We start from the raw sequence: 24,759 nt of genomic DNA, 5'->3' as shown, positions 1-24,759 counted from the left end.
ATCTGAGGACAAAAACTACCACAACATCAGAAACAAGAAAGAAAAAGTAGCTTCGAACCATCCAGGGTTCAATTCTGCGAACATAAATGCAGCGATTAACCGACTAAAAGTGATCGCGTTTCACCAGCCTTTCCATGCCTGAGTCTGCATTAACTGTAAGCACTGAAGTATTTTAAATGATGAGTCATCTAAAGAAATCATCCTGTGTATAGCTGTTTGAAGGGAAAATCAGATTTGCTGATCTGCCCACCCAGAATCTTTCTTCTGAAACATCCTGCAAAGAACTATTTTTCACTTTCTTACTTTAAGTACATTTCAGAGCCTGTATTTTTTTTTTTACTTCTACTTGAATAGAGAAGTTGAATCAGTATTTAAACTTTTATTTTTTAAAAGTAGTATTTGTACTTCTACTTAAGTACAGAATGTCTGTACTTTTACCACCTCTGGGAGAGACTGATAGCAGCCTGATAGCGGCTGCAGAAGAAATGTTTTAAAAAAAGGATAGTGGAAAACGGGAACTAAAACTAAAAAGCAGTCTAAGGGGTTACTTTTGTCCCTGGCTGCAATAAAGACGTTCTGGACTTTTATGTTAAGAAATTAAGGCTATAGTGTCCACTTTCAGTCTGCGTCTCTTGAGCAGTAAGTGGTTCTACATTGTTTTGCTAGCTGCACTGATTTGGAAAACCCATCTGTTAGCTGATATGCTCTGATAACAATCTTTATAAATCTTCTTGTTTTCCAGTGAGCTCTCAGTTCTGTCATTAGTTAGCTAACATAAACATGTTCTAAAAACTTTAAGCACTCATTTCCTAAATCCAGCTTCACAGACATTGTTCAATCTATGTCTGTCTGGCAGAGAGAAGACCCAAATGCAGACGTGTGGTGACCGAAATGAGTTAACTGAAGGAGAGGCATTTGTTAAGGCTGATTGACAAAACAGAACAAAAATAAGAAAACCAAACGGAAACAAGGAACTAAGCAGGAAAACCTAAACGGGATAGACCACTAGGAACTTGGAGACGCAGGAGAACAGACACTCTGACAAAGGACAGAGGGATGAGGGGTAATTAGGGAAGTGGAGACACCTGGGAACACAGCAGCAAGCAAAACTGAACACAATGCACATGAGATGAGGTACAGTCAAAATGAAACAGGAAGTAGCACAAACACAACAAACACTGAAACACGTGACAGACTGGGGAGACAAAACACAAAGAGAAGAACATAGGAACAGATCAGGAAGACAGAACACAGAGACATGACTGAGACTGGGGAGAGAGAGAGACACAGAGTTTTGGGCGATGGTGGCTCAAGAGTTGCGAGGTCGCCCTGTAATCGGAAGGTTGCCGGTTCGAGCCCTGGCTTGGACAGTCTTGGTCGTTGTGTCCTTGGGCAAGACACTTCACCCGTTACCTACTGGTGGTGGTCAGAGGGCCCGGTGGCGCCAGTGTTCGGCAGCCTCGCCTCTGTCAGTGCGCCCCAGTGCGGCTGTGGCTACAATGTAGCTGCCATCACCAGTGTGTGAATGGGTGGATGACTGGATATGTAAAGCGCTTTGGGGTCCTTAGGGACTAGTAAAGCGCTATATAAATACAGGCCATTTACCATTTAAATAAACAACAAAAGACAGAACGAGAAGCTTCTGGATTTATACAGTACAGGCCAACAACTAGACTTACTTAAACAAGGGCTTGGATTATAGAGATGTTTAAATATTGTCTGTGGATGACTCTGTAGCATGTTGTTTAAGTGGACTTTAATATAGACCTGTGCGTAGTTAAAATCTGTAAAAATAAATAAATAAATAAAATAATAAATAATAATAACACTAAGAGTATTAAAAAGCGAATAAAACTGAACATTTTTTACATTAATAAATAAATAGAAACCGACAAGCTAAATTAAGTCATTGCATTTGATAACGTGAATAAATAAAACTAAACAAATACGGAACATTTTCAAATAGGAACTAAACTGAAAAGCAAAGTCTCTCTGCAAATGAACTGAACTGGAAAAAAAAGCTTAAAACTAAATTATAATTATGATAATAACCAAGAAAACTGTAATTATTTTGATATGGAAAGCACTTTGTGTGTAGTTATGCAGTAACAGCCGCCAGGGGGACCACTCTGTCCGCGCTCAGCTGTTGGTCCAGCTGCATACTACATCTCCCAGAGTCCTTCGCGGGAGTTTATTTTAATGCAGCTACTCCATCCTGTCCGACCAGACAAGGAGGAAACAGATGAGCTGTCCGCTCTACTGGGGTTGATCTCTCCCCGCTGAAGTCATCTGGATGACAGCATATTAAAAAAAAACACCCGAAACAGCGAGTTTTAGAGGTAAGTTGTAGGAGGTCGAATTTAAAAACCGGGTTTTAGTAAACGAATTTAAGCTAACAAAATGGCTAGCTAGCTTTCAAAGGAACCGCTCGGGTTTGCTATGGCTTCGTGCAGATGTACTGTGAGTGTTTGTTTCGTTTTATTTCACCTCGTTCATTTTGTTATTTTTCTGGTTTAATGGCATATATTTGTGCTAAATACCCCGGCGCCGTGTTGCTGCGGGTTTTGTTGGTCTCATTTCCGCCTCTTTAGGCAGGTGTTTGCGGTGCGCTTTCGGTCTCTGATCGGGAATTTTAAGTTGCCAAACAGGCGCAGGTGACTCCCTGTGACGGTCAAAGTAGCAGCAGCATCTGGACTCGTGGTTCCTCATTTTAGACCCATTTTAACTACTAAAATAAAATCAGGCCTTGAGAGCAAGACATGAGTTTAGATCATTGGTGTGAAACTCATTTTGGTTCATAGACACCAATCTGACCTTAAGTGGAACAGACCCATAAAACTAATGCGTAATAAATCTGTTAATAAATCAATCGAAATTCTCCCATCATCATTCTTTGGTAGGAAGTCATAAATAGGAGTTAAATTCAGACTCGCACAGGCTCACCTCGGCACGACTGGCTTCTCCTGTAACCCTGCATGTTTCTAAGGTTTGTTTTCTTTCTTTTTTGTTGTTGTTCTTGTGCTTTTTGTCCTCGGGTGAGGTTTGAAGTGTCTGTGTGGTGCAGCTGGTCTGGTCTGTCCAGGCTGCACCACACAGACACTTCCAATCACCACACATCAAAGTACAAAGCGTATGACGTCATCACATTCTGTGTTAGGAAGTCACATTTAGGAGTTAAATTCATTGTTCATCATACTCAAGAAATCTTTCTGTTATCTTGATTAACTTATCCCAACATTGTCAATCAGACTAAGTGATCACATGACGCTAGTTATCAACTCTATAAGGTAAACCAGGGTTTCCCATTTTAGCTACTAGCCTGTTTACATGAAAGGGGTGGCGTTGGGGGCATCTGACCAATCACAGACAGAGCAGCAGAACAGCTGACTTTACAAAGAAAGATAAAACTATAAACATGAAAAGGTTAAACACTTGTATTAATAAAGTTGAAATAGGAACTAAAAGTTCTTTTGCTGAGCTCTGTTGATGTTTACCAGTCTGGGAGAAAATACAAGCATAAATACAAAAATGGGCGTGGATATACTGGGAAAAGCATGTCGAATGATGAGCAGTGACACAGGAGACCAAGAGGAATTGCTCAGATAAGATTAAATGCTTTCATGGACGAGGACATGCTAGGCACAAGCGTTGCAGACAAAAGAAAAAAACGAGATTAATGTTTACAGAGGAATTCAAAATGTTGTGAAATTGTTCTGCAGACAAATGGGAAAAGTCAAAGAATGAAGTTGAATTTAAGAATCTAAACTGATTAGACTACTGATGCTCATCAATGGAAAGATCCTCCCACTATCCATGGCACAGCAGTCCAAAGGGATCTTTCAGGTACTTGTTGTAAAGCAGTTTCCCAGAGAACTGATTGGTAGCTAAGTGGTGATTTCATACTTGTTGATCCGTAATCTCAAACACAACCTGCTCTGAAGCAGGTTTGCTCTACAGTTTAAGTCACTATGGTGATATACTCCAGTAAGAAGTGAGCTACCTTCATAGTACCTCTGTACTCATACCTGTGTGTTTCTTTGACATTACAAGTGGACAAGTCCCTGTGACCCCCCCCAAATCAAAACACTGGGTACTTTAGTTTAGCTAACCTGCTCCAGAGATGATGGGGATGATGCTGATGGTGATTTGATAATCTGAGAACAGAAACCGGTCAAAAGTTCATCAAGGAACCACAGTAGTATAATATCTTTCAACAGGCTGCAAGGAAGCGTCATTTTTATCTGAGGAAATACGAGGATGATCTAATCAACGATGTGTCTCTCTGTTGAGTGTAAACATGAAACATATGTGCACTGCTAAGTTTAGAGTGCTTGTAGATATGTTTTAAAATGCAGCTGCAGTGCATTTTAAAACCTTAAGGAAGCTGTTATTGATATGGTGTAGATTAGCCAACAGATTTCTTTTTTTTTTTTTTTTACCTGATGAACACAATGCAGTGTAGTAGCCCTGCCCCTCGCTATGGTTTGTTCTTCATCATTCACTCACTGTGCGTCGATATGCTGGATGTCTCCACAAACAGTTCTCTGCATGCAGATGCAGTTTTTCTTCATTTGGAGCTTTGTGGGAGCTGAGTTCTGTTTACAGAGATGTTAGTGGTCCTGTATGTGACCTGTCACATTTTATTTATTAAACAGACCACCTTGCAGTGTAGCTTCCACGTTAGCTGAGGTTTGTTTTATTATTTGTTTTTGCTTGTTTTTTATTATTCTTGCTGATGATTTGTATTATCTAAATGTAAGGTTCATTCATATCAGTTTGCTTATTTAATTTAATACAGTTTTTTTTTGCCTTTGTCTTTGTCTCCATAACTGACAGTCTCTTATATCAGATTCTGCTCATAAGGTTACTTTAACATTTGAGGCCACGTTATGATTGGTTTAGGTGGCAGCACAAGCAGCTTCACTTTTAGATATATATTTTTTTAAAATAACATCTGCAGTAATTTAATGAGGAATGAGTCATCCAGTTCAGCTCTGGTATTATGATAATATAATATGTGCTTCAGTCTTAAACAAGCACAGAATTTAATGAGCTGCTTCTTCCCGACTCCCTGATTTCTGCACAGCTGGATTATTGTACCAAAGAAACTGTTTCTGTAATATTTCTGTGAAATATAGTAATCCACTAAAACCCAGTGAGTGTTGGTTAGCTAAGATTTGTTTTTGTTCTTGATGGAATCGAAACACTCAGAAACGTCATTAATATTCGCTCGTCCTGCTGCAGACTTTTCTATCCAATCTAACAGTGAGAGCGAGCATGTGGTGCCCCACCCACTGGCTACAGGCCACATATTTCTGCAGATAAAGGCACCACCTTATTTGCCTTTATTCCGATGAAATGTCCTCTAAAGGACGCCCACACAATTGATGAGAAGTCAGAGGCCAGATGCCGATATTGTAATTCCATTAGAAAAAAGGCTGCACTTAAGTAGGGAAGATATGTGTAGGGTTTTTAAGGCCATTGCAGTCCCAAATGGAGGCAGATGGGGTATGTGAAGTTCAATATCTGTGGGCTGAGCACCCTGATACCACAACTCAAGAGTTCTGTTTCTGCGTTATCAAAGGAAGCCGGTCAGAATATTCTGGATAATCCTTCATAATTGATCAGAATTTGCCAAATAGACTTAACATGGTGTTAAGTCTGTCACATCATTTATGAAAGTCAAAGGTTAAAGTGTGATTTTCATCAAGAAGAACTTGAAAAGAGAAACTACATGACTATGACTCGACATTAGGCACAGACAGGAACGCTCAAGCGGTATTAGCTGTTTGAAGGTACATTAGGAAAATGTTGAACGTAATGCACAACAAGCACCTTATTTCCTCCACAGAAGGTTGATAATTAACCTTTAACCTGCGTCACTGTGATGTGTGAATACTTCTGCTACTTTACGAACTATTGTAATCATAAAACACTTTTAAAATCTGTATACTCCAATGATTTAAAAACAATAATACAGCAAACATTTAAAACAAATCTCATGACCAAGGGCGCTGCTGGCTTCAGGACCATGCAATAATCCATGTGTGGTTTGTATTTGTATTATAATGCAGTCTGTAAGAAAGCCTTTTGTTATATTATTGAGAATATTGATCAACTAATTGTGATGGTGATGGTGCTCATCTGTCTTTTATCACTCACTGCATTTTAACACAGTTTGCTCACCGTACATTCCAGTTTCTGGTCGCTGAAACCAGTCAGACCTGAGCTCCTGGGGGCCTCCCTCAGGTGAATGGTGGTTTTTAAACTTCGTACCGCTTACAAAACTTCCCCAGCAGAACAATTTGTTTCAGGTTTATTCCTGTAAAGAGTTTGTACATGATAGATAGTTGTTGTTGTTTTTTTTTAAATATCGGACACATAATCGGGAAAACACAAAAGGGAAACATTTGTCTTCTTTCTTTTTCATTTTCCCAGCACTAGTTTATTACATCACAGCTTAAAACACTGATTCCAGTATTCAACTAGTTATACATCATTTCCATCCCTTCTTCTTCTTACTGTGTTGAGCCATCAGAGATGCTTCATATTTCCATGTTTTACAGGATTGTCTGCCTGGAGTCTGTCGTCATTGTGCTTAAATAGTAGTTTTGACTTTTCATGTAAATGTCAGGATAGGCAGCATCTTCTTTAACTAGTTCAAGCTGCCAAAATAAATCCATAATTAAATTTTAATCCTTATAAAAGGCTGAAAATAATTGTTCTGAATCCAAAACAGTTAGATGTAGTTTGTTAATTTCCCTCGTTTTGTTATTACCCTAGAGTAGCTTTGGTGTATCTTTTCTCTCTCAGTTAATATTTATTATAAACATCCATCATAACAGCATATATGCAATTACTGGTCACTTTGTTAGGTACACCTTGTTTATAGCAGGTATGACCCCTGTTGCTGACAGAACTGCGTCATGAAGTCATGTTCATTAATTGTTGACTTGAATCTGCCGTTCCACCTCATCCCAAAGATGCTCTATTGGAGTACAGTGAACTCATCTTCATGTTCAAGAAACCAGTTTGAGATGATTTGAGCTGGAAGCAGCCATCAAAAAATGGGTACAGTGTGGTTATAAAGTGATAGACATGGTCAGCATTAGCTGGGCTGTGGTGGTTAAACAACGCTAAGCTGGTACTAATTGGCTCAAAGTATGCCTAGAAAATATTCTCCACACTCTCACACCGCTATCAGCAACTTGAAATGTTAATACAAGGCAAGATGTTCATTCTTTTATGTCGTTTACACCAAATTGCCATTGCCATATGGGAGGTGTAATTTGGCTGTAATAATTAAGTAGGGCAGTCTGTGTGAAAACAACACCCACATAAAAACCAGGATCCATTGCAGCGTCGCAAATGTAATTGGTTTTAATGTTGGTGCTAGCTGATTTATGTGGAAAATACTGGGTAAAGTTCAGGTTTGAATGACAGTCAATGTCCCGTATACTTTCTGGGGTTTTTTTTTTTTTTTTTGACTGGCATTTTGTAAAGTTGAACAAGTAAATGAAAAGTATGTTAAGGATTAATAAAACAGTTGGAATAACTGCAAATGCTGAAATAATGTAATGATGCAACTGCGAGGAAGTTGAGGGTTAAATTGTTTTAGACACCGTCTGCGGTGTAACTGTGATAGCTCTCTGGCATGTGAGAAGGAAGCGCCAAATGGTGAACGATATTAGTTTCAGGTGCACAGTACATACGATTGTGCTGAAGATACGTCCCATTACAAAGTGACTGAATGGTTCTTTTAAAAGATTTATTTTTCAGGTAATTAACAGTCATTTAAACCTGACTAAAGCCCTAAAATAGATGCATTTTGTGAACCAAAAAGACTAATTCATGTAAAACATGAAAGTCACAAGACTGTGAAACCACATCACCAGAGAAAACCTGCTGGGACCAGACTGTACAAATCACGTTTCCATCCTGCCTTTTTCTTTCTGTGTATCAGAGCAGCTGACAGTTAAAGCAAAAGCACAACTGGTTTCAGTTCCTTAAAACAAAGACAGTGTAAACAGTGTTTAATGGTGTGAGGTCCAAAAGTCATTGAAGCTAGATGATAACGGAAATCTTTTTCTGGGTCATGTGACAGTGATTTTTACAGGGTTTTTTTTAGTAGAAAAGTCCAATTTAAGCTCAGTTATAAGAGAAAGAGCAATTTGAAGTTGACATCCGACACCTCAGGTGTTGCACTAGACTGTGGTGGTGACGGGAGAACTGAGCCAGAAGGTGAACGTTTTGATTTACTAGTCGATCTGCATCTCAGAAACGTTGAGTAGTGAAGAAATCACAGACGCAAGCAGCAGAAATGAGTTTCTCCTGAAGGGTTCAGTCTTTGAGATATGGTGAGGAGTTTGAGTGACAACCATACAGAGAGCATCAACAACTTTGCATATATATGGTTGGTTTTGTGCATGACTAGTGGTTTGAATTAGATTTTGGGGGTTTTGTGTTGTACTTGTTTTTTGTTTTTTTTGTTTTGTTTTTAGCTCTGGGGTCCGTTGTTCGTACCTCGCTAAGTAAGTTAGCTGGATTTGATTGTTGACGATTTCGCGTGATCTTGGATCGTTCGGTTCTCCGAAGCTCATCCGGGACTTGCTGTCATAGCAACAGATCCGTAAGCGTAAACCTGCTCGGGAGCAGGTTTACTTTATGTAAACAGGATTAGATCGCGGCCACTCAGGTATGTCCGCTTCATTTATACGAAAGGAACAGCGATATTTTCCCACTGTTTTACCAGAAATAAATATTATCAATGTAACTAAAGATAATGCAGTACTTGATTCTTTTATTGATTTCATACAGATACATACAGGTCATTTCCTAAAAAAAGGGAAATGTACTATTAATCATTCTATTCCATGTATTTGATTATTTCAGATGTAATTCTTATTTTAGAGTAGTAATAGTAAATTACTTCTTGTAATCAAGATGAGAGACCACGGCTATAAAAGCGAAGGTGGATTTGGGAAGTCTGTCGCAGCCATGTCCTGTCCGTATACGCGAGCAACCCATTGCGGAAGGTCCAAGATTGATAAGGAGAGTTTTCAGAACTCAGCGTATATTGCGGGACAGACAGGATCCTTTAGCTCAGCGCGACAGTGTGCTCATAGAGAGATATCGATTTTCCCGTGAGGGTATTATCTACTTAACCAACTTGTTGGCGAGGGGGTGCAGGACCACCACCTGTCTTTTTTTGCCCTGCCCTTTTCTTGGTTGCTGTTATAAACAAACAAACAGATTATTTCAGGGTCTCTTTCCAAGAGACTAAAAGTGATAAATATTACCATTCTGTAGAATATTCTTATATTTCACTTTTACTTGTTCCCATGTTCTAGTGGGTCCTGTCGTGGCTCTGATGTGAAAGAGGATATAATGTAATACAATATAATATGATATAATGTAATATAATATAATACATTACTTACGAGTTTAATTTGTCAGCAACTTTCTGCCAGCCCTCTCTCCTTGCTTTTGCAGCCTTTGCAGTGTTCCCTTGCGTTTTAATTAAACTCTGAAACTTCTGAAATCCCTCAATCAAGAGTTCTTGCTCTGCTGCCGAAAAATACTGAACGCGCTCCTTCGACATTTTCGCCGACCAATCAAAGGGTTGCCGATCAATGTTTCTACTATCGATGCGTAGCCCCTTTTAAGCCACCCAGTGATCTCACATTACTTCATCCAGCTGTACTAATCGTCAACAACAGGTGTGTTCGGAGAACCGGAATAGCGAGCTCAAAGTTGGCGCGATGATTTGATCTTGGATGTGTCATTTGATCTTGGATGTAGTAAGCGAGGTACGAAGAACGGACCCCTGCTCTCAGAAACCAGAAACATAAACACTCTTAGCACTGCAAAGTCCAAAGATCTCTAAAAGCTTTGTATTATGAACAAATCGTTATAAAATCTAACTCAACAATGTAAATCCACAGCCTGATGGAGCTTATTCTGCTTTACTATGTTGTTCAAAAAAAAAAAAAGCAGATGATTGTCAGAATTTTTATTATGTCTACAAAGACTTAGATGCTTTAGAAAATCGCTGAGGTTTACTCCCTGAGAGGAGATTGCCATTTCTTTACCTTCTTCATCTTCTTTTCTACAGATGCAGTGATGCTTTTAACCTCCACACAGTGACTCCACATCGCCAACACCAGCCTCGCTTCCAGCTCCAATGATCTTCCACCTCTGACTCTTTCCTAAAATTGACCAGTAGGCGGGGCCAGCCCTGCCCAGGTGGGGTGGCCAGCGATGGAAGGCCGACGTGGAGGCAGCAGCAGCGGTAGCTACTCACAGATCCCTGTCAGAACAGGCATGGGGTCTGTCAACTCCCCGGCCGTTTCTGTGAGATTGGAGGCGTACGACATCGGAGAGAAGAAATGCATCTCGGATGTGAGGAGGACTTTCTGCCTCTTTGTCACCTTTGACCTCTTGTTCGTCACCATGCTCTGGATCATAGAACTCAATGTAAGTCTGTGGCTGTGACAGCAGTTTTGTTTTTTTATTAGATATCTGTAGTAATAAAGTTTTTACAGCAATGTAAAACCACACGAGATTAAGATGTATCACCAGACAGTGAGCCTTTTTGACTGAGTCAGCCTACTCGGGAGAAATTTATTGGATGCATCTGCTGTCTTCTATGTATTTTGCTCAAGAAAAAACTAAAACTGAAGATGATTTTATTATTTCCCAGAGATTAAAGGGTTATTTAAAAGTAAAGTTAAACAAAGTCAGGAAAGATAAAACGCTAGTATTGAAGTTTTTAAAAAACTCCAAAGCAGGTGAAGCCGTTAAAAGGCCAGGCTCAGAGCCTTTGGTTTTGCTTTTTTGTGGAAAAACATTTATTGTTCTTTTAGAGCATTTAGAGTTGTTTCTTTCAGCTTGTGGTGGAGTTTCGGATTGACAGTATCATTCCTATCTGCTTTTACTTTTGTGCCTGATCGGTACGATTAACAGCAGTCAGCTTGACGCACAACTGAACTGAATAACAAAAATAAACACACCGTAGATTTCTGATGCACTAAATCACTTTGGAGGAAAAATGAGTTTCCTCTGCTGACTGACAGTTATTGTTTGTTGAGCTCAGTTGTATGAAAGTTCAGAGGAACTCATGAGTAGCCACCGATTTGTACACAACTGATAGCAAAGTGTGGAATATGGCATTACATGTGAACAAAGGTTTAAAGCTGGGGAAGAATGCACGTTCCTTATCTGTACAGACTTTTTCTTAACTAAACTATCAAGTGGTTTAGTTGGTATCGTGGTTTACAGTGGTTCGCCTACCAGGTGAAAGATCCCAGAAGGAGACGCTTATCCCATTGGGTTTGGTTCAGGAAAGGCATCTACCTGCTGTGGTGACTTCTTGTGACAAGGGAGAAGTAATCCCATTACTTCTTCCTGTTCACAATTTTTATCTTTGTAACAACAAATCATTGAGTAATAAAACCAGTTGCCTTTTCAGTGAGTCTCTCATCCAGTTGAGCTCCAAATCCACCGTCTTACACATCAGTTTGCGGCAGCTATCCTCGTTCTGCTCTTGGTGAGCTTCATATAGAGGTACAGAAGCCAGTTCTTGACATGGTGCAGGTTCTGCAGATGGACTCTGTTGAGGGCTTCAGTCCAGTTAGGTGGAGTCAGACAGCTGGATGAGAGACTCTCTGGAGAAGCAACTACAGAACTCCCAGAATAGCATCATAACCAGAGAGCCGGCTGGTAGTGATGACAGAATAAAGGTAGAGCAGATAGACACTGAACTTTCAAAATAAGAGCCACAGGATTGTCCATAAGTAAATCAGTCGCAGATGGCAACGTCCTTTAAGATGGATTAAAAAGGTATACCCGTTGATATACCTGATTAGATCTGTGCGCTGTCATACAACGCAGCGGCCAGATTGCACCAGACTGTCCTCCTCCACAGTTATTTAAATGGACTATAAAAAATATGCAATAAGATTAATGCTACAGGATATTTTAACCAAACCAAAATATTTGTGCTTTCTCAGCACTGCCCCACCACTAACATCTGGATGAGTGTTAGAAAGCTAACTAACTTTATCAAATTACATCCATGCTTTGTTTTAAAAGGAAAGAACTTCTTGTCTTTAACAAAACGGCAGTGTTGTTAACCCATCCAGATAAAAACAAAAACATACATCTGTTTGTTTCTATTCTTTTATCATGGTGGCAGTTTAGGAGGAGCTCTTGCAGGAACTTTTCTGGTTTTTAGTTACTGAAATGCTGCAGTATGTGCAGGGTGCCGATCTTTGTTTTTTCTGCTTTGAACCGTGATCTCAGGGTCTGCTGATTTAAACTAACGGAGAGTTTACAGGCTCGTGCTGCAGTATTGAAGTGTCCAGCATGTTGGAGCAGTGTTTGTGTCCTCCAGGACTCTGAACTGTTTACAGTATTTGACTGAAAGTTTTAATTTATTCTGAACATCTTTATCTTCTTAGATGACAGCAATCATTAATTAAGCCGAGTGGACTCTGTCGCTCTCCTTTTTGAAGATGTTGCTCAGCGTTGTTGCTTTTTCTGTAAATGTCACATCTGAAAAAAGCCAGAAGGAACATTTAGTAAAAAATGTTACTAAAATGCCATCACGATAAGAGATGGATAAAGTCAGCAGAATTATCAAACACATTCCTGTAAGGGTGCATTTAGATACCACAAACAAACAGAGTTTATGAACTACAGAAAAAAAAAAAGTTTTTTTTAATCTTGTGCACATATTTTAATACGGTTTCTGCTCAGTTTGCCTCTTTACATGTTTTACTATTTTATCTTATCTGACTTGTTAAAAACAGGTCTGTTAACCATTAATCGTGAGGAAGCCGTTACATTATTGTCAGTCGTTCTCGGTCATGATAGGTTACTGTGTTTTATCGCTCTGGAACTGTAAAATGCCTGCAGTTGTGCACCGAGAAACAACTTTTACAGTTGGAGAACTGAATTGTGTCAAGGTCGAGCAGAAGCAGGACAGCCTGCGTGCTGGACGAGTGGATCGAGGTCATGCAGCTGATTGAGGAAGTGATTTGACTGCGGCACACATTCCCAGAATGCTCCATTTGACCTCGGCCACTAAAATAACTGTCCACGAGAGACGGACTTGTTCTCTTTTGTGTAACTAGAAGAGCACCCTGCAAATGCACTGCAAACCTGCTCACTTTCAAAATGGAGACCGTTTCATCATCCATGACTTTAATCCTGAGCAGCTTTTACTCAACAGTTTGATGACTTTTTTTTTTTTTTTTGTGAAGAAGTTTCCTTCCTTCCTCTCAGCTGTAACACTGAACACGTTACTCAGTTTTGACTAGCTGCTGTGGGACTAGTTGGAGGAGTAGTGCTGAGTGTTAATTCAGTTCAGTTTTTTTTATATATCGTTAGTAAAGTGACCTTTATAATTATGAGATAAAGACCCAACAGTATTGGAGAGAAAACCCCAACATTCAGACAGGGTTCATGCCTTTACTGCCTTTAATACCTTTGCTATGAAAAGATACATTTGTTTTGCAATTTCTGCCTCAAAAACACATTTGGACACTGATGAAGGTGACGCACCCTGCTAAGTATAGGCTAAGTATAGGTCTGTCAGCAATACTAATGGGTGCAAATTAAAATCTTTTGCTGCATATGATCACGTTGAGGGGGTTTTATATAAATCTTTTGTTTTTAACAGTGTTTTTGATTTAATAATGTTTCAAACTAAAATAACAGAAATGGTCAGTAACAACAAAAAATCTCTATGTAGCAGAAAATAAGGAGAATAGCTCCATGTTAATACCAGTATTATGCTCATAATTACAATACTAACTTATTTTATACAAACCACATCTGAGACGTCTTGGTTGTGCAATAACTGACACATTATTATAGTAAGCATATGCTTCTTTTTCTTGCCTAATGTTGATGACGGTTATGTCATTAAATCATAGGACTCCAAAATAATCCTGTTACCACAGGATTATTTAGGTAATCAATCATTTTTCTATCCTGATTGTTTCTTCTCAAATATGAGGCGTGCATTAGTATGTAGGCTGGATTTAAGTTGGAGCTGCCAGCCAACCAAAGACAACTCAGGATGTCGATGTTGTATTTTTGCTGGCAGTTTGTTGATTTAAAAAATCAGCCTTCAACATAAGAGCACTGCCGTTGGAATTTTATGGTGTTTATACACCACTCTGCATTTAATCATTAGTTATTATTAATCTCTGGCCTCTGATTAATCTTCCCTCTGATGGTCAGGAGCAGCTTCTTTGTGTACAAGCGCCGTAAAAGAAGTTCTAGAAAGAATCTCTGGATACAGACTTTCTGAATATGTTGCAGATCGTGTTGTTGTTGGAGAGCTAAGTTCCAGAGCTGAGTTTAGCCACTGACTTCAACAGTGTGGCACTTTCTGTCTAACAATTCATTCCACTCATGCCGATGATGCCACTGCAGCTGATCACGAAACTGAGTAAACTAGCGAGCAAGACCTGTACTTTGTGTTTTCAGTCCAAGTTCCTGCTCTTTCATTTAGTTTGCGTCTGTGTTTATCATAGAGGAGAGTTGAGTTCACAGCCCTCTAACACAAAAAGCTGAAATCCTCCAGTCTCCTTTAATGTACCTAGTTTTTCAAACATCTATTTAGGATGATAATAAAAATGTACATTATCATCTCATATAAATCGAAATATTAATTATAGCACAGTGACGAAGACCAGTATAGGAAGTAATGAAGGGAAATCTTGATCCCAGCTTTGTGTGCAACTAGCTGCACTCTTTAGTCGGTAAAGTGAATTATTTCATATTTCAATTCATATTTACCAACATACAAAGGTTTTTAGCTGTTGAGTCTAAGATGTTGTAGCGGGGACTGACAGATCGCATTTCTTTATCACTTTGATCTAGAAAAAGAGCAGCTGTGTGAGTAGATTGCCAGAGTAAAGCAGCCGATAACCGTTTGACCCAAGAGATGCAAACCATGCTCAGCACACACGAGTGTGGTTTTGCATCTCTTGGGTCAAACTGTTATCGGCTGCTTTACTCTGGCAGTGCTAACCTTAGCCACACTGAGCTAATCTGAAACTGTGTGAGAAAGATTCATTTCAGAGACATTTGAAACAAAAGGAAGTTCATTTTTCACCCACGCAGTATTTCTGTGGTAATTTTTCACATTTGATTGAGCTCAGTTTTGAATTTTGTTGTTTAGGTGACAGCACATTATTCACTGTTAGGTCTGTACAAGCTGGCGCTGACAGCTTTTAGCTTTAACTGTAAATGAAGCAAAAGTCTTTTTTTTTTTTTTTTTGCCAATTTAATGTTAAAACTCACGACTTCGTCTGAGTTGTAGCTTCTCACAGTTGCTAAACAACCTTACTCGAAGTATATTTGCAGAACTTCACAAACACATTTAAACCATTTTATCAGTGCTTAAAACCACAATATCTTTAAACGTTATCTTTCTAACCTCATGTTGCTGTTTCTTAATTTTGCAAAAATGACAGACTCTCACTGCTTCTCAGAATGATGCACAGAAACATCAGTTCACGGCAAAGATTCACAGACACAACTGCAGCACAGTGATTTTCCAGTTATACATATTGTTAGCTAATTCAGATCAGAGTGTACCAACACCAACGATGGATGGAAACAATCTGAGAGGAAGACGAGGAAGAACAAAACCAGGAACACGAGTTTTAGGTGAAATTTGAGCAGCTGTTCTGGATTTATACATGAAATAAGAAACTTGAAGTGTGAGACTCTTTGTGTCTTTCTTTCAGATATTTCTCAAACAAGAATAACATTTCCTTTATTTATAGTTCCTGTAAGTTACTCTTCTTGATCTATCTCGTCCTCCTCTGCCTCACGGATGATTTCCATCCATTGTCGGTGGGGGTGGAAGATTTTCAGCTGCTGTGCTTAGGAAATGATGCGAGTGCTGCAGATCTGTAAGCTTAACCTCTGCATCCTGTGGTTAACTTCATGCATCTTGCGGTGACTCATTGTGCAAAATGTGTTATTGAGCGAGGGAGAGCCCATTATTTAAAAAAAAAAAAGGCATCAAAGGAGATCTGCAAATAGAGTCTAAAAAGGTGAAAGCTGTAAATGAGAGCAGGATTGTTTCAGTGAGTGAAAATGATGCAGTTGCGTTTCATTTTTGGAAGCGGAGCAGAAAGTAAAAATCTGTTGAGGTCATCAAAAGCAAAGGTGAAGCTGAGGTCTGCAAACTGTCTGCCGCTGCATTTTTCATGTCCTTTTTTAATACATGCAGATATGAGTGCTGTTTTATTGAAGTGAGACTTTAAATATAGCACCAACACCCTCAGATTTCCTGTTGGTTCTAGAGAACTGATGCACTGCTGATGTTGTCAAGCCAGCTCTCAGTTTAAGGCATAAAATCAAGAGGAAGTCACCGAGCGACGTCCTTTATGACCCAAGATAGCGCTGTGCGATATGATGAAATATATCAATGACGAAATGAAAAAACTATCGTTTCAAATTGTACGCTATCGTTTGTTTCGTGGTTTCCAAAATAAGCTGTTTACGGCAACGTTTTTCCATCGGGGCGCAGAGAATACCAGCATGGCCAGTGAATATGAGGCAGAACCAGGAAGCTCCAAACAGAAGGACGAGTCGAAACAAAATGAGGACCTTATTCCTAATGAGGGCCGGCCCCTGTAGCATGGACATGATTTGGTTATGAAAAGTCTGACACACACCAGAAAACTCTACTATGCAAATTATGCCGCAAACCGGTTCCCACCACAGACTCAAACACGACAAACCTCTTCTACCACCTACGCAAGAATCATGTGAAAGGTTGTTGACAGAGTTTACAGATGAGAAGCAAAAAAGAGCCGTCAGGTGCTCAAAATAAAACTTAGACTCAAACGTTAGAACAGGCTTTTCCTCGCAGCACGCCGTGTAATAAATACAAAGAACACGGTGGCCGTTACATATGGTTTCATGCACCGGTCAAAACACTCAGCTCCAGGAACACGACACCCAGCTGAAAACACTTCACACAAGTCGGGTTCACAGAGTTTACATAAAAAGCCCTTTTTTGTCATGTACATCGTTATCAGGATGAGAAATGTCTTACATGAGGATATGAGATTTTGGTCATCGCACAGCCCTAACCCCAAATGTTTATTTGAATCCTACAACTTCTCATGTTTTTGTGTTGTATTAAAACTTATGATTGTTATTTTAGATGGAATAAACTTACATAAAATATTCCTCTAGTAACAAAGAATATAACTGCCTCACTCAGGTCATTTTAGCCTCAGTTGTGTCAGGGTTAACTTTAACATTCAGAGTATTTGTCATGATGAGCTGTTTGTGTTTGTCAGGTGAACGGCGGCATTCAGAATCGGCTGGAACAAGAAGTCCTGCACTACGACTACCACGCCTCCTTCTTCGACATCTTTGTAAGGTTCTTTCTTTTGCTTTAAATGATCAACTTTATATCATTTATTTTATGTGGGGGGTTTTTTTCACTATTTTTTTCCTTCCTTTTTGTTTCCCTCCTCCTTCTGTGCCACCTTCACCTTCCTCCCCTCCCTCAGCTGCTGGCAGTTTTCAGGTTTGCCGTCCTCATCCTGGCCTACGCTGTCTGCAAGCTTCGTCACTGGTGGGCCATCGCGGTAGGTTTTAAGGCTGTACGCCACAACAGTGCTTCTGTAATTGCGCCAGCAGAGGGCGCTGCCCAGCAAGAGCTCACATTGTTGGGTGCACAGTGAAGTGTCTGGCAGGAGGATGCACTAATTCTTGTTTCTGTGCATTAAATATGTCATCAGGGGGCATCAGTGTTTGTTACAGGCTGATTCTGTGATTTTCCATTTCACTTCATTATATTCAGTATATTTAGAGAGTTAAAGACCATTAACATGAGGATGTTTTCAGGTCAAAGGGGTTCTGTTTAAAATATTAGCAAAAATAACAGCATGAGCATTTCTGATGTTTTCTGTCTTTGTGCAGATCACCACTGCAGTCAGCTGTGCTTTCCTGATTGCTAAAGTCATTTTGTCGAAGGTAAGAAAAAGCTTTACAATTCCTAACTGTCTGCACTCCTGGGTGTACACACACACACACACACACACACACACACACACACACACACACACACACACACACACACACACACACACACACACACACCTTAACAGCACCTCAGAAAACAGGGTGGTACTTAAAGCTTTGATCTAAGAAACCTGACAACATCTAATATTTTCATTGTTTGTAACAAAAATGTTGCACTGACTTTAGTTTTTTACTTCTAATAATATCTTTATTTATTTTAGTATTGGTGTCAATGTCCACACACAAAAACCTCTTAGAGGACAGTTTGTTGTTGGAGTTAATTTTCCTCTGCAGTCTTTGCTCCATATTCCCCGATGGCGATGCAAACATGTATGAGGATTTAAGGAAGTGAAGCAAACTTCCTGTACAGGAAAACCTGTAATTGCTGCTGCTTAACAATAATAAATATTTGTTTTTGCAGCTTCTAAATTTTAAATGGTCAGATTTTGTATGCTTTGTGTAGAATTACGTATTCATATTGGGACGTGTGTGTTTCTTGTGTAGCTGCTGAGTCAGGGGGCCTTTGGGTACCTGCTGCCCATCATCTCCTTCGTTCTGGCCTGGATAGAAACGTGGCTGCTCGACTTCAAGGTCCTGCCTCAGGAGATCGAAGACGAAAACAGTGAGTCTCAATTGAGCTAATAATAAAAAAGGCACCTTCATTACTGTTGCAGCACTGCTGCTGTCACTGCTGTGATCTCTGTCAACAGATCGTTTACCTTACAGGCTCCTTTTAAAACCTTCCTTTAAGTTAGCAAAAGAATGTGAAAAAACAAGTACTATGACTCAAGAGCCTCTGAGTGGAGAATGAAAAAGAAACAAGAAAACGATAAAGAACAGCAGCAGGCGCTCTGGTGAAACACTGCCACCTGCTGGTGAACATTCAAAGCTACATACTGAGTAATTTTATTCAGTTGTTTTATTTAAAATAAAAGATCATGGGATAAGAAGTTAATATTATAATTATTTATTATAATGTTAGAGTAAAAAGTGTAATGCATCAGCTTCCTGTTGCTATTTCACAGGTAATTATTAATAATTATATGCTATGAACAAAATCTGCAAATGTGTTTACTCACCTGATAAATGAAAGTTATTTCACCACTGTTATGTTATTCTAACCTCATTGATGTCCTGCTGATGCAGTTATTCCTGCTTCCTTCATCCTTCTGTGTTTCAGGACATCAGTCCATCATAGATACAAGTAGGGCTCCTCTCCTGGGTCCAGGTCCTTTATCTGATGGGCAGTTCTACTCTCCGCCAGAGTCTTTGGCAGGTCTGTTTCCTCCCACTGACATCAGACAAACCCAAACACACCCGACACACTCGCTTCAGCTGTCGCTCCTTCAGACTGCTCAGTCTGATGATTCTGACTCTTCATTCCCATTTAAATGAGCGCACAGACACAAAATATGAAGATATACAGTTCATGTTATTGTCATTATTATTATTATTAGAGTTTTTAGATTTCCAGCTTTGCACTTCACACCCAGAAATGAGTGGCGTAGCTCCTTCAGTATTTGTTTCACTGCACAGTGAAAGGAGCTTTTTCATCTGCAGACATCTTATTGCTTAGAAAATAATTCAATTACTCAGCTGCCTCTGCAGTAGGGATGGGTATCGTTTAGGTTTTATCCGATACCGGTGCCAAATCGATACTTTTGAAACGGTGCCGGTGCTTAAACGGTGCTCGAACCGGTGCTTAAAGAATGGAGAACACAAAATTGGTCCATAAACCTCTCATGTTCAGCTGGTTTTTTGTAAAAAGATAACAATGTTAGCCTTTTCTGCAGCTATGGGGCATATATGGTATCACTCTTGGCTGGAAGCAGTGCTTAATCAATGGAAAAAAACACAAACTTTGTCCAAAAACCTCTCATGTTTAACTGTTTCCCACTTTTTCTTTGGTCATTTTAGCCTTTTTGGCCAGGGTGAAGGGAGTATCTGCCATCAAACAAGAAGACAGCCGCATGTAGCTATGATGATGTTTGCTAGTTCACCTTACATGCATTAATGTAATAACGTGGTTAGCCTACTCAACGTAAATTACACACGAACATTAAGCTACTCACGCAGAGAAGAACGGCTGCTGCTACATCATCATCCTCATCATTTCTGCTACACTGACAGGGCTAGGGGCCAGGACTCTATTCTTCGGGTTTTTGGGGGATGTTGCTCCGGGTCCGATAACTGGCAACCCACCCGACGTGCACGGTGTGAGGTCTCGCAGCAAGCTATCAAATACGGCGCATTTCTCGGCTTTTAAAAAAACGCTATGCGTCGCCAGCTGTTTAATCGGATTCTTGGTGTTACCTCCTTTGACAGTATCACAGTATCAGCTTAAAGCACTTGTTGCAGGCTGCTGAGTTTGCATATTTTGCTGTGAAGTACAGCCAGACTTTTGACCGCTTCGCCTTGGACATTTTTAATCTGTAGCTCTGCTCTAACAGAACGTACATACCTGGCCCCGCCTACTATCCTCGGAAACGTAAAATGATTGGCTAGAAGTGTATCACAGCTCAGGGAAAAAAAGCACCGAAATAAAGCACCGAAATGTGCGCTGCTTTTCGGTCTGGTTACTACCGTTTATGTCAGAACCGGTGCCATCATGGCACCGGACACCGGTACCCATCCCTACTCTGCAGTGAGCCTTCCCTACAATGGGTGGGCCCATCCTTTGCAGACACAGACACTCTCCAGAGCAGAAGCAGAGCTGCAGTCGATAACACAAAATACAAAAATAATTCCCGTTTCTGTAAAATGTGAAGAATTAAAAGTGAAGGTTTATTCTCACACCAGCCTCCTGCAGCTGCTTTGAACCTGCAGCCTCCTGTAGACGATTAAGACAAGCGCGCCTCAGTTGTTTCACACAGGTCAATAAACAAGAAAATTTAAAAATGATGAAACCTGACAAGACGGGAATTGTCAGGCTGGTTATCAGTGGCTGGATTTTCAAAATAAGAGCGAAGGGCATCATCTGCTATTAAGCAGTTGTAGATGCCATTAATGTCTTTAAGGATAATACATTTAGTTGGCATGAATACCTGAGCCGTCCGGGTTCAGAGGGGTCGTCTTCTATTCTGAAGGTTGGCAGTTAAAATCCTGGCTCCACCGTTCTTTTATCATCCTACATTTTCTGTGGTGTTTCTATAAAAACGCTGACCGATTTCCCTTTCGTGTTCAGACTCTGACGAGGAGCTGGATGATAAACACGAAGCTGAAAAAGGGCTCATTACACAAGTGACTTAACAGGTAAGAATACGTAATGACAGACATCAGTCAGGATTCGTATCCACAGTATTAGTCTGATGTGCTGTTTTATTTTCTCCACAGGATCTCCGATCCGGAACATGGAGGGATTTTTGGGTCCTCCAGCGTTGTGCTACTGAGGGGAAACTTCTGCCTTACACCTTCAGCCATTTTAGTTTGTATTTGTTCATATCCACAAATGCAGCTCACGTTCTGATATCAGCCTTCTGCACGTACACCGCGACCGGGAAAGTGCCACTTAAAAGTTTCAGTGTCATGAACTCTGGTTACTGTATGAGTTTTGTTTCTCCACCTTTAAGGAACTCGAGACCTTACAAGAGATTTATCAGAAATAAATCATTACATCCTTATCAGTATCCATCCATCATTCAAAGCATTACATTCATTTTAAAACTTAAAAATATATATTTACACTTTCAATTAAAAAACAGAGTGTTAATGTCTTATTTCCAGCATAATGTTTACTTATAATTCTGTGATCATTTTCTTGTGCTTCGGTTGAGTCACTGCAAAGGAAAATAAGCTCATGGATGCCACAGAAAGGATTGTTCAGCCAGTATTGAGCCTGCAGACCAGACTGTAGCAGAAAGAGAAAGTCAAACTCTTAGAGATGTTTATGATTACTTCAATGTCTTAAAAATGTGCATGAAAGAATATTAAGGTAACATATAGAGATGTGAACGATACTGTTTGTTTTGAAACGAGAGTGAAGGATTGTGTGTTAAAGAAAACGAGCCATAAACGTGCAGCATGTACACTCGGAGATTTGGGTTTAGTGCACTGAACAGAAGGGACGCTGCTCTCGAAAGCTGCTGTGACGGGCGGGGAAACGTTCTAATGCAAATGTACATATCTTCATGCATGCTTTGCAAGCTCAGTGGATGTTTATTCTTTTTTTTCTTTTTTAAAGAAAAGCCCGTCTGTATAACAGAATCATTAAAATGTTAAAGGTTATGTGGTTTTGTTTAATTGTTTATGTCAAACGTCGACCTTAAAGAGATCAACAGAATAAGAACTTGGACATAAATTAGCCTTATGAATAAATAAAATGTGAAAATATCAGTTTGTTTCAGGTAATGTCAGCTGTTTATTAAAAAAAATATTCCTTTAAAAAACCTTTTTCATCTCTATTTTTTCTTAAACCTAATTACTAGTCTTAATTAAGGTGAACAGACTCTGAATGGGGGACTTTTATTTTAATTGTGTATATATTAATTACATTTATTGAATTAAATAAAGAGCCTTATTTTTAACGAAGACATGCTACTGAATACATGGACTGTAGATAAAAGATGGAGGTGACCTTTTACTAGAGTTATTAGTTTTGAATTTTCTAGTTTTTATTTTTCATTCCATTTTGACTTTTTAAGGTCAGTTTAGTGTCAGTTAGTCTCCAGAGTGAATTTTCTTCTTTCAGTGTAGTTTTTAGTAGTTTCAGTTACTTTTAGGCTTTTAAATTATTATTGTTATATGGAGGCCAAATGTCAGAGGGAACATTTATGAAAATCAGCAGAGAGATCACTAAAAATAAAGATTTACCCCCTATTTTTAGTTTAGTTTTCCAAGTTCAAAGTCTTGAAATGTTTTATTTTTTATCTCAGTTTGGGTTTAGATTAGATTAAATTTTCGGGAGTTTTTGGGGGGTTTTTTTTGTTTGTTTGTTTTTTGCTAAGCAAGCATTGTCAACATGCTCCATCCATAAAATACAGCTCAACCTTTATTTAATTTAATCTATGTTTTATTCAGTAAATAAGATCAAACTAATTTTTTTTGGGGGGGGGGACTTTTTATTTAGTAATTTTTGTGGCAATAACCAACAACAAGCAACATATTAAACATTCTCGACATAAGACCATTTAAGAGAGAACCTACATCTGCCTGAAGGAGCTCGTAAAGATTCAGTCTTTGTCTGTAGTCACAGTCTGGAAATGATGCCACATATGAAGCAACACACGGAGGTAAACGACTCAATGTGGTAAAATCCTGAAGCCGGAGGATGAAATACTGACACCACCTGCACGGCTGGTTATGTGCGGCTAAAATGAGAAGTGAGAATTTCTGGACCTTTGAACCCCTTAAAAAGCTTTCAGCTTCATTATAAAGATTACCCGTTCTTATATTTTGCTTGTCTTATGTTATTATATTGTATTTTGCTTGCAGACAAGAATTTTGGATACGGTTGTCTTACCCAGAGATGGGCAGTAACGCGTTACTGTAATCTGATTACTTTTTTCAGGTAACGAGTAAAGTAAGGGATTACTATTGCAAAAACGGTAATTAGATTACCGTTACTTTCCCGTAACGCTGCGTTACTGCGTTACTAAAACCGTGATTTTTTTGCAAGAATGGCTCACGACAGTGACGTAAGCGAGTGCGACATTCGTGACAACAGCTGTGTGCAGATCAACAATGGATCACATATCGATTGTGGGAGAGAGTATGAGCGTGCAGCGTTTAAAGCGTGGAAGTACTGACCTTACTTTGAGTTTGATTCCATAAAAAGTCACAAAAACATTAGTGTCCGTTGTGCGTGGGAAGAAAACTTCTTTTTACAGCGAAAAAACCCCTAAACTTCCAAACAAGCACCGAGTGCTCAACGACGTAATGGGAAACTCACAGAGAAACTCGCAGATTCTTCAACTGATCGCGGCACACCTGCACCAGGGTAAGCCTCTGCCTACGGCACTTCTGCTTTACAGGTGAAAATAGAGCAACAGGACCGCTGAGTCTTTGATGTTATTTATTTTCTGCTGTGTTTTACTTGCATCTATTTGAAAGAGTGAGTGTAAACACACAAAAAAATATATTTTATGTGCTGGAATGTGCAGAAAATAAGTTTAAATGTTAAACAAATTTCTTCCAGTCAGAGAATGTTGCATATAATTAAATTTTTGCTTGATGCATAAAGTTAAAAGATTAAAACTAATAAAACAAGTTTTAAAAAGAGACTTTTCCATTTGATTACATTTTGTATGATGGATTATGTAGAAAAAGTAGAATTGGGCTGAAAGATCTATCGCTTTATCACCTCTTCAGGTTGTAAATCGTGTTTTTAAAAAGTAACTAATTAAGTAATTAATTACTTTTGAAAATAAGTATTCAGTAAAGTAACGGGGTTACTTTTTTGGGGGAGTAATCGGTAATTAGTTACTGATTACTTTTTTCAAGTAACTTCACCAACACTGGTCTTACCTGTGGTTTCTCTTGATTGTGTGTGAAATGTGTGTGTAGCTTAGTTCAGTATGTAACCCCAGATAGTGGTTTGGCTTCAGGGTAAAGTAGCAGCAGTCTATAAAGGGCTGCCAGTTAACATCAGACGGCCTCTGATGTCCAAATGAAGCTTTCTGAAGCTTGGATTGAAAAACGGTTCATTACTCGAAGCTTTTCAACACAGTCCTGTTTGGTGACATCTGGTGGACA

At 39.4% G+C, this 24,759-nt stretch overlaps 1 protein-coding gene across 2 annotated transcripts; it reads left to right on the top strand.

The window, feature by feature from the left end:
- Positions 1–2,205: 2,205 nt before the first annotated feature.
- On the top strand, positions 2,206–22,401 carry LOC120715350 (STARD3 N-terminal-like protein). 2 transcript variants are annotated; one of them, XM_040002291.1, is made up of 9 exons: positions 2,206–2,339; positions 10,115–10,476; positions 17,340–17,417; positions 17,556–17,633; positions 17,968–18,021; positions 18,574–18,691; positions 19,250–19,345; positions 21,254–21,321; positions 21,403–22,401. In XM_040002291.1, the coding sequence occupies exons 2-8, from the start codon at positions 10,261–10,263 to the stop codon at positions 21,316–21,318; spliced, it is 705 nt and encodes a 234-aa protein (XP_039858225.1). In that variant the 5' UTR covers positions 2,206–2,339; positions 10,115–10,260; the 3' UTR covers positions 21,319–21,321; positions 21,403–22,401. The 2 variants fall into 2 exon arrangements, with proteins under 2 accessions (XP_039858225.1, XP_039858224.1); XM_040002290.1 differs by lacking the exons at positions 21,254–21,321; positions 21,403–22,401 and having other exon boundaries at positions 19,250–19,648.
- Positions 22,402–24,759: the final 2,358 nt, after the last annotated feature.

This window comes from Simochromis diagramma, unplaced genomic scaffold (assembly GCF_900408965.1).
Source record: "Simochromis diagramma unplaced genomic scaffold, fSimDia1.1 OVJJ01000688.1, whole genome shotgun sequence".
Taxonomy (NCBI): Eukaryota; Metazoa; Chordata; class Actinopteri; order Cichliformes; family Cichlidae; genus Simochromis; species Simochromis diagramma.
This window is presented reverse-complemented; position numbering and strand designations above follow the sequence as displayed.

Bases quoted from the DNA above. Each gene is read 5' to 3' on its own strand.
- LOC120715350 (XM_040002290.1), top strand. From the start codon at position 10,261: ATGGAAGGCCGACGTGGAGGCAGCAGCAGCGGTAGCTACTCACAGATC. The intron at 10,477-17,339 runs GTAAGTCTGTGG...TGTGTTTGTCAG, and splicing joins TCTGGATCATAGAACTCAAT to GTGAACGGCGGCATTCAGAA. The intron at 18,692-19,249 runs GTGAGTCTCAAT...TCTGTGTTTCAG, and splicing joins GGAGATCGAAGACGAAAACA to GACATCAGTCCATCATAGAT.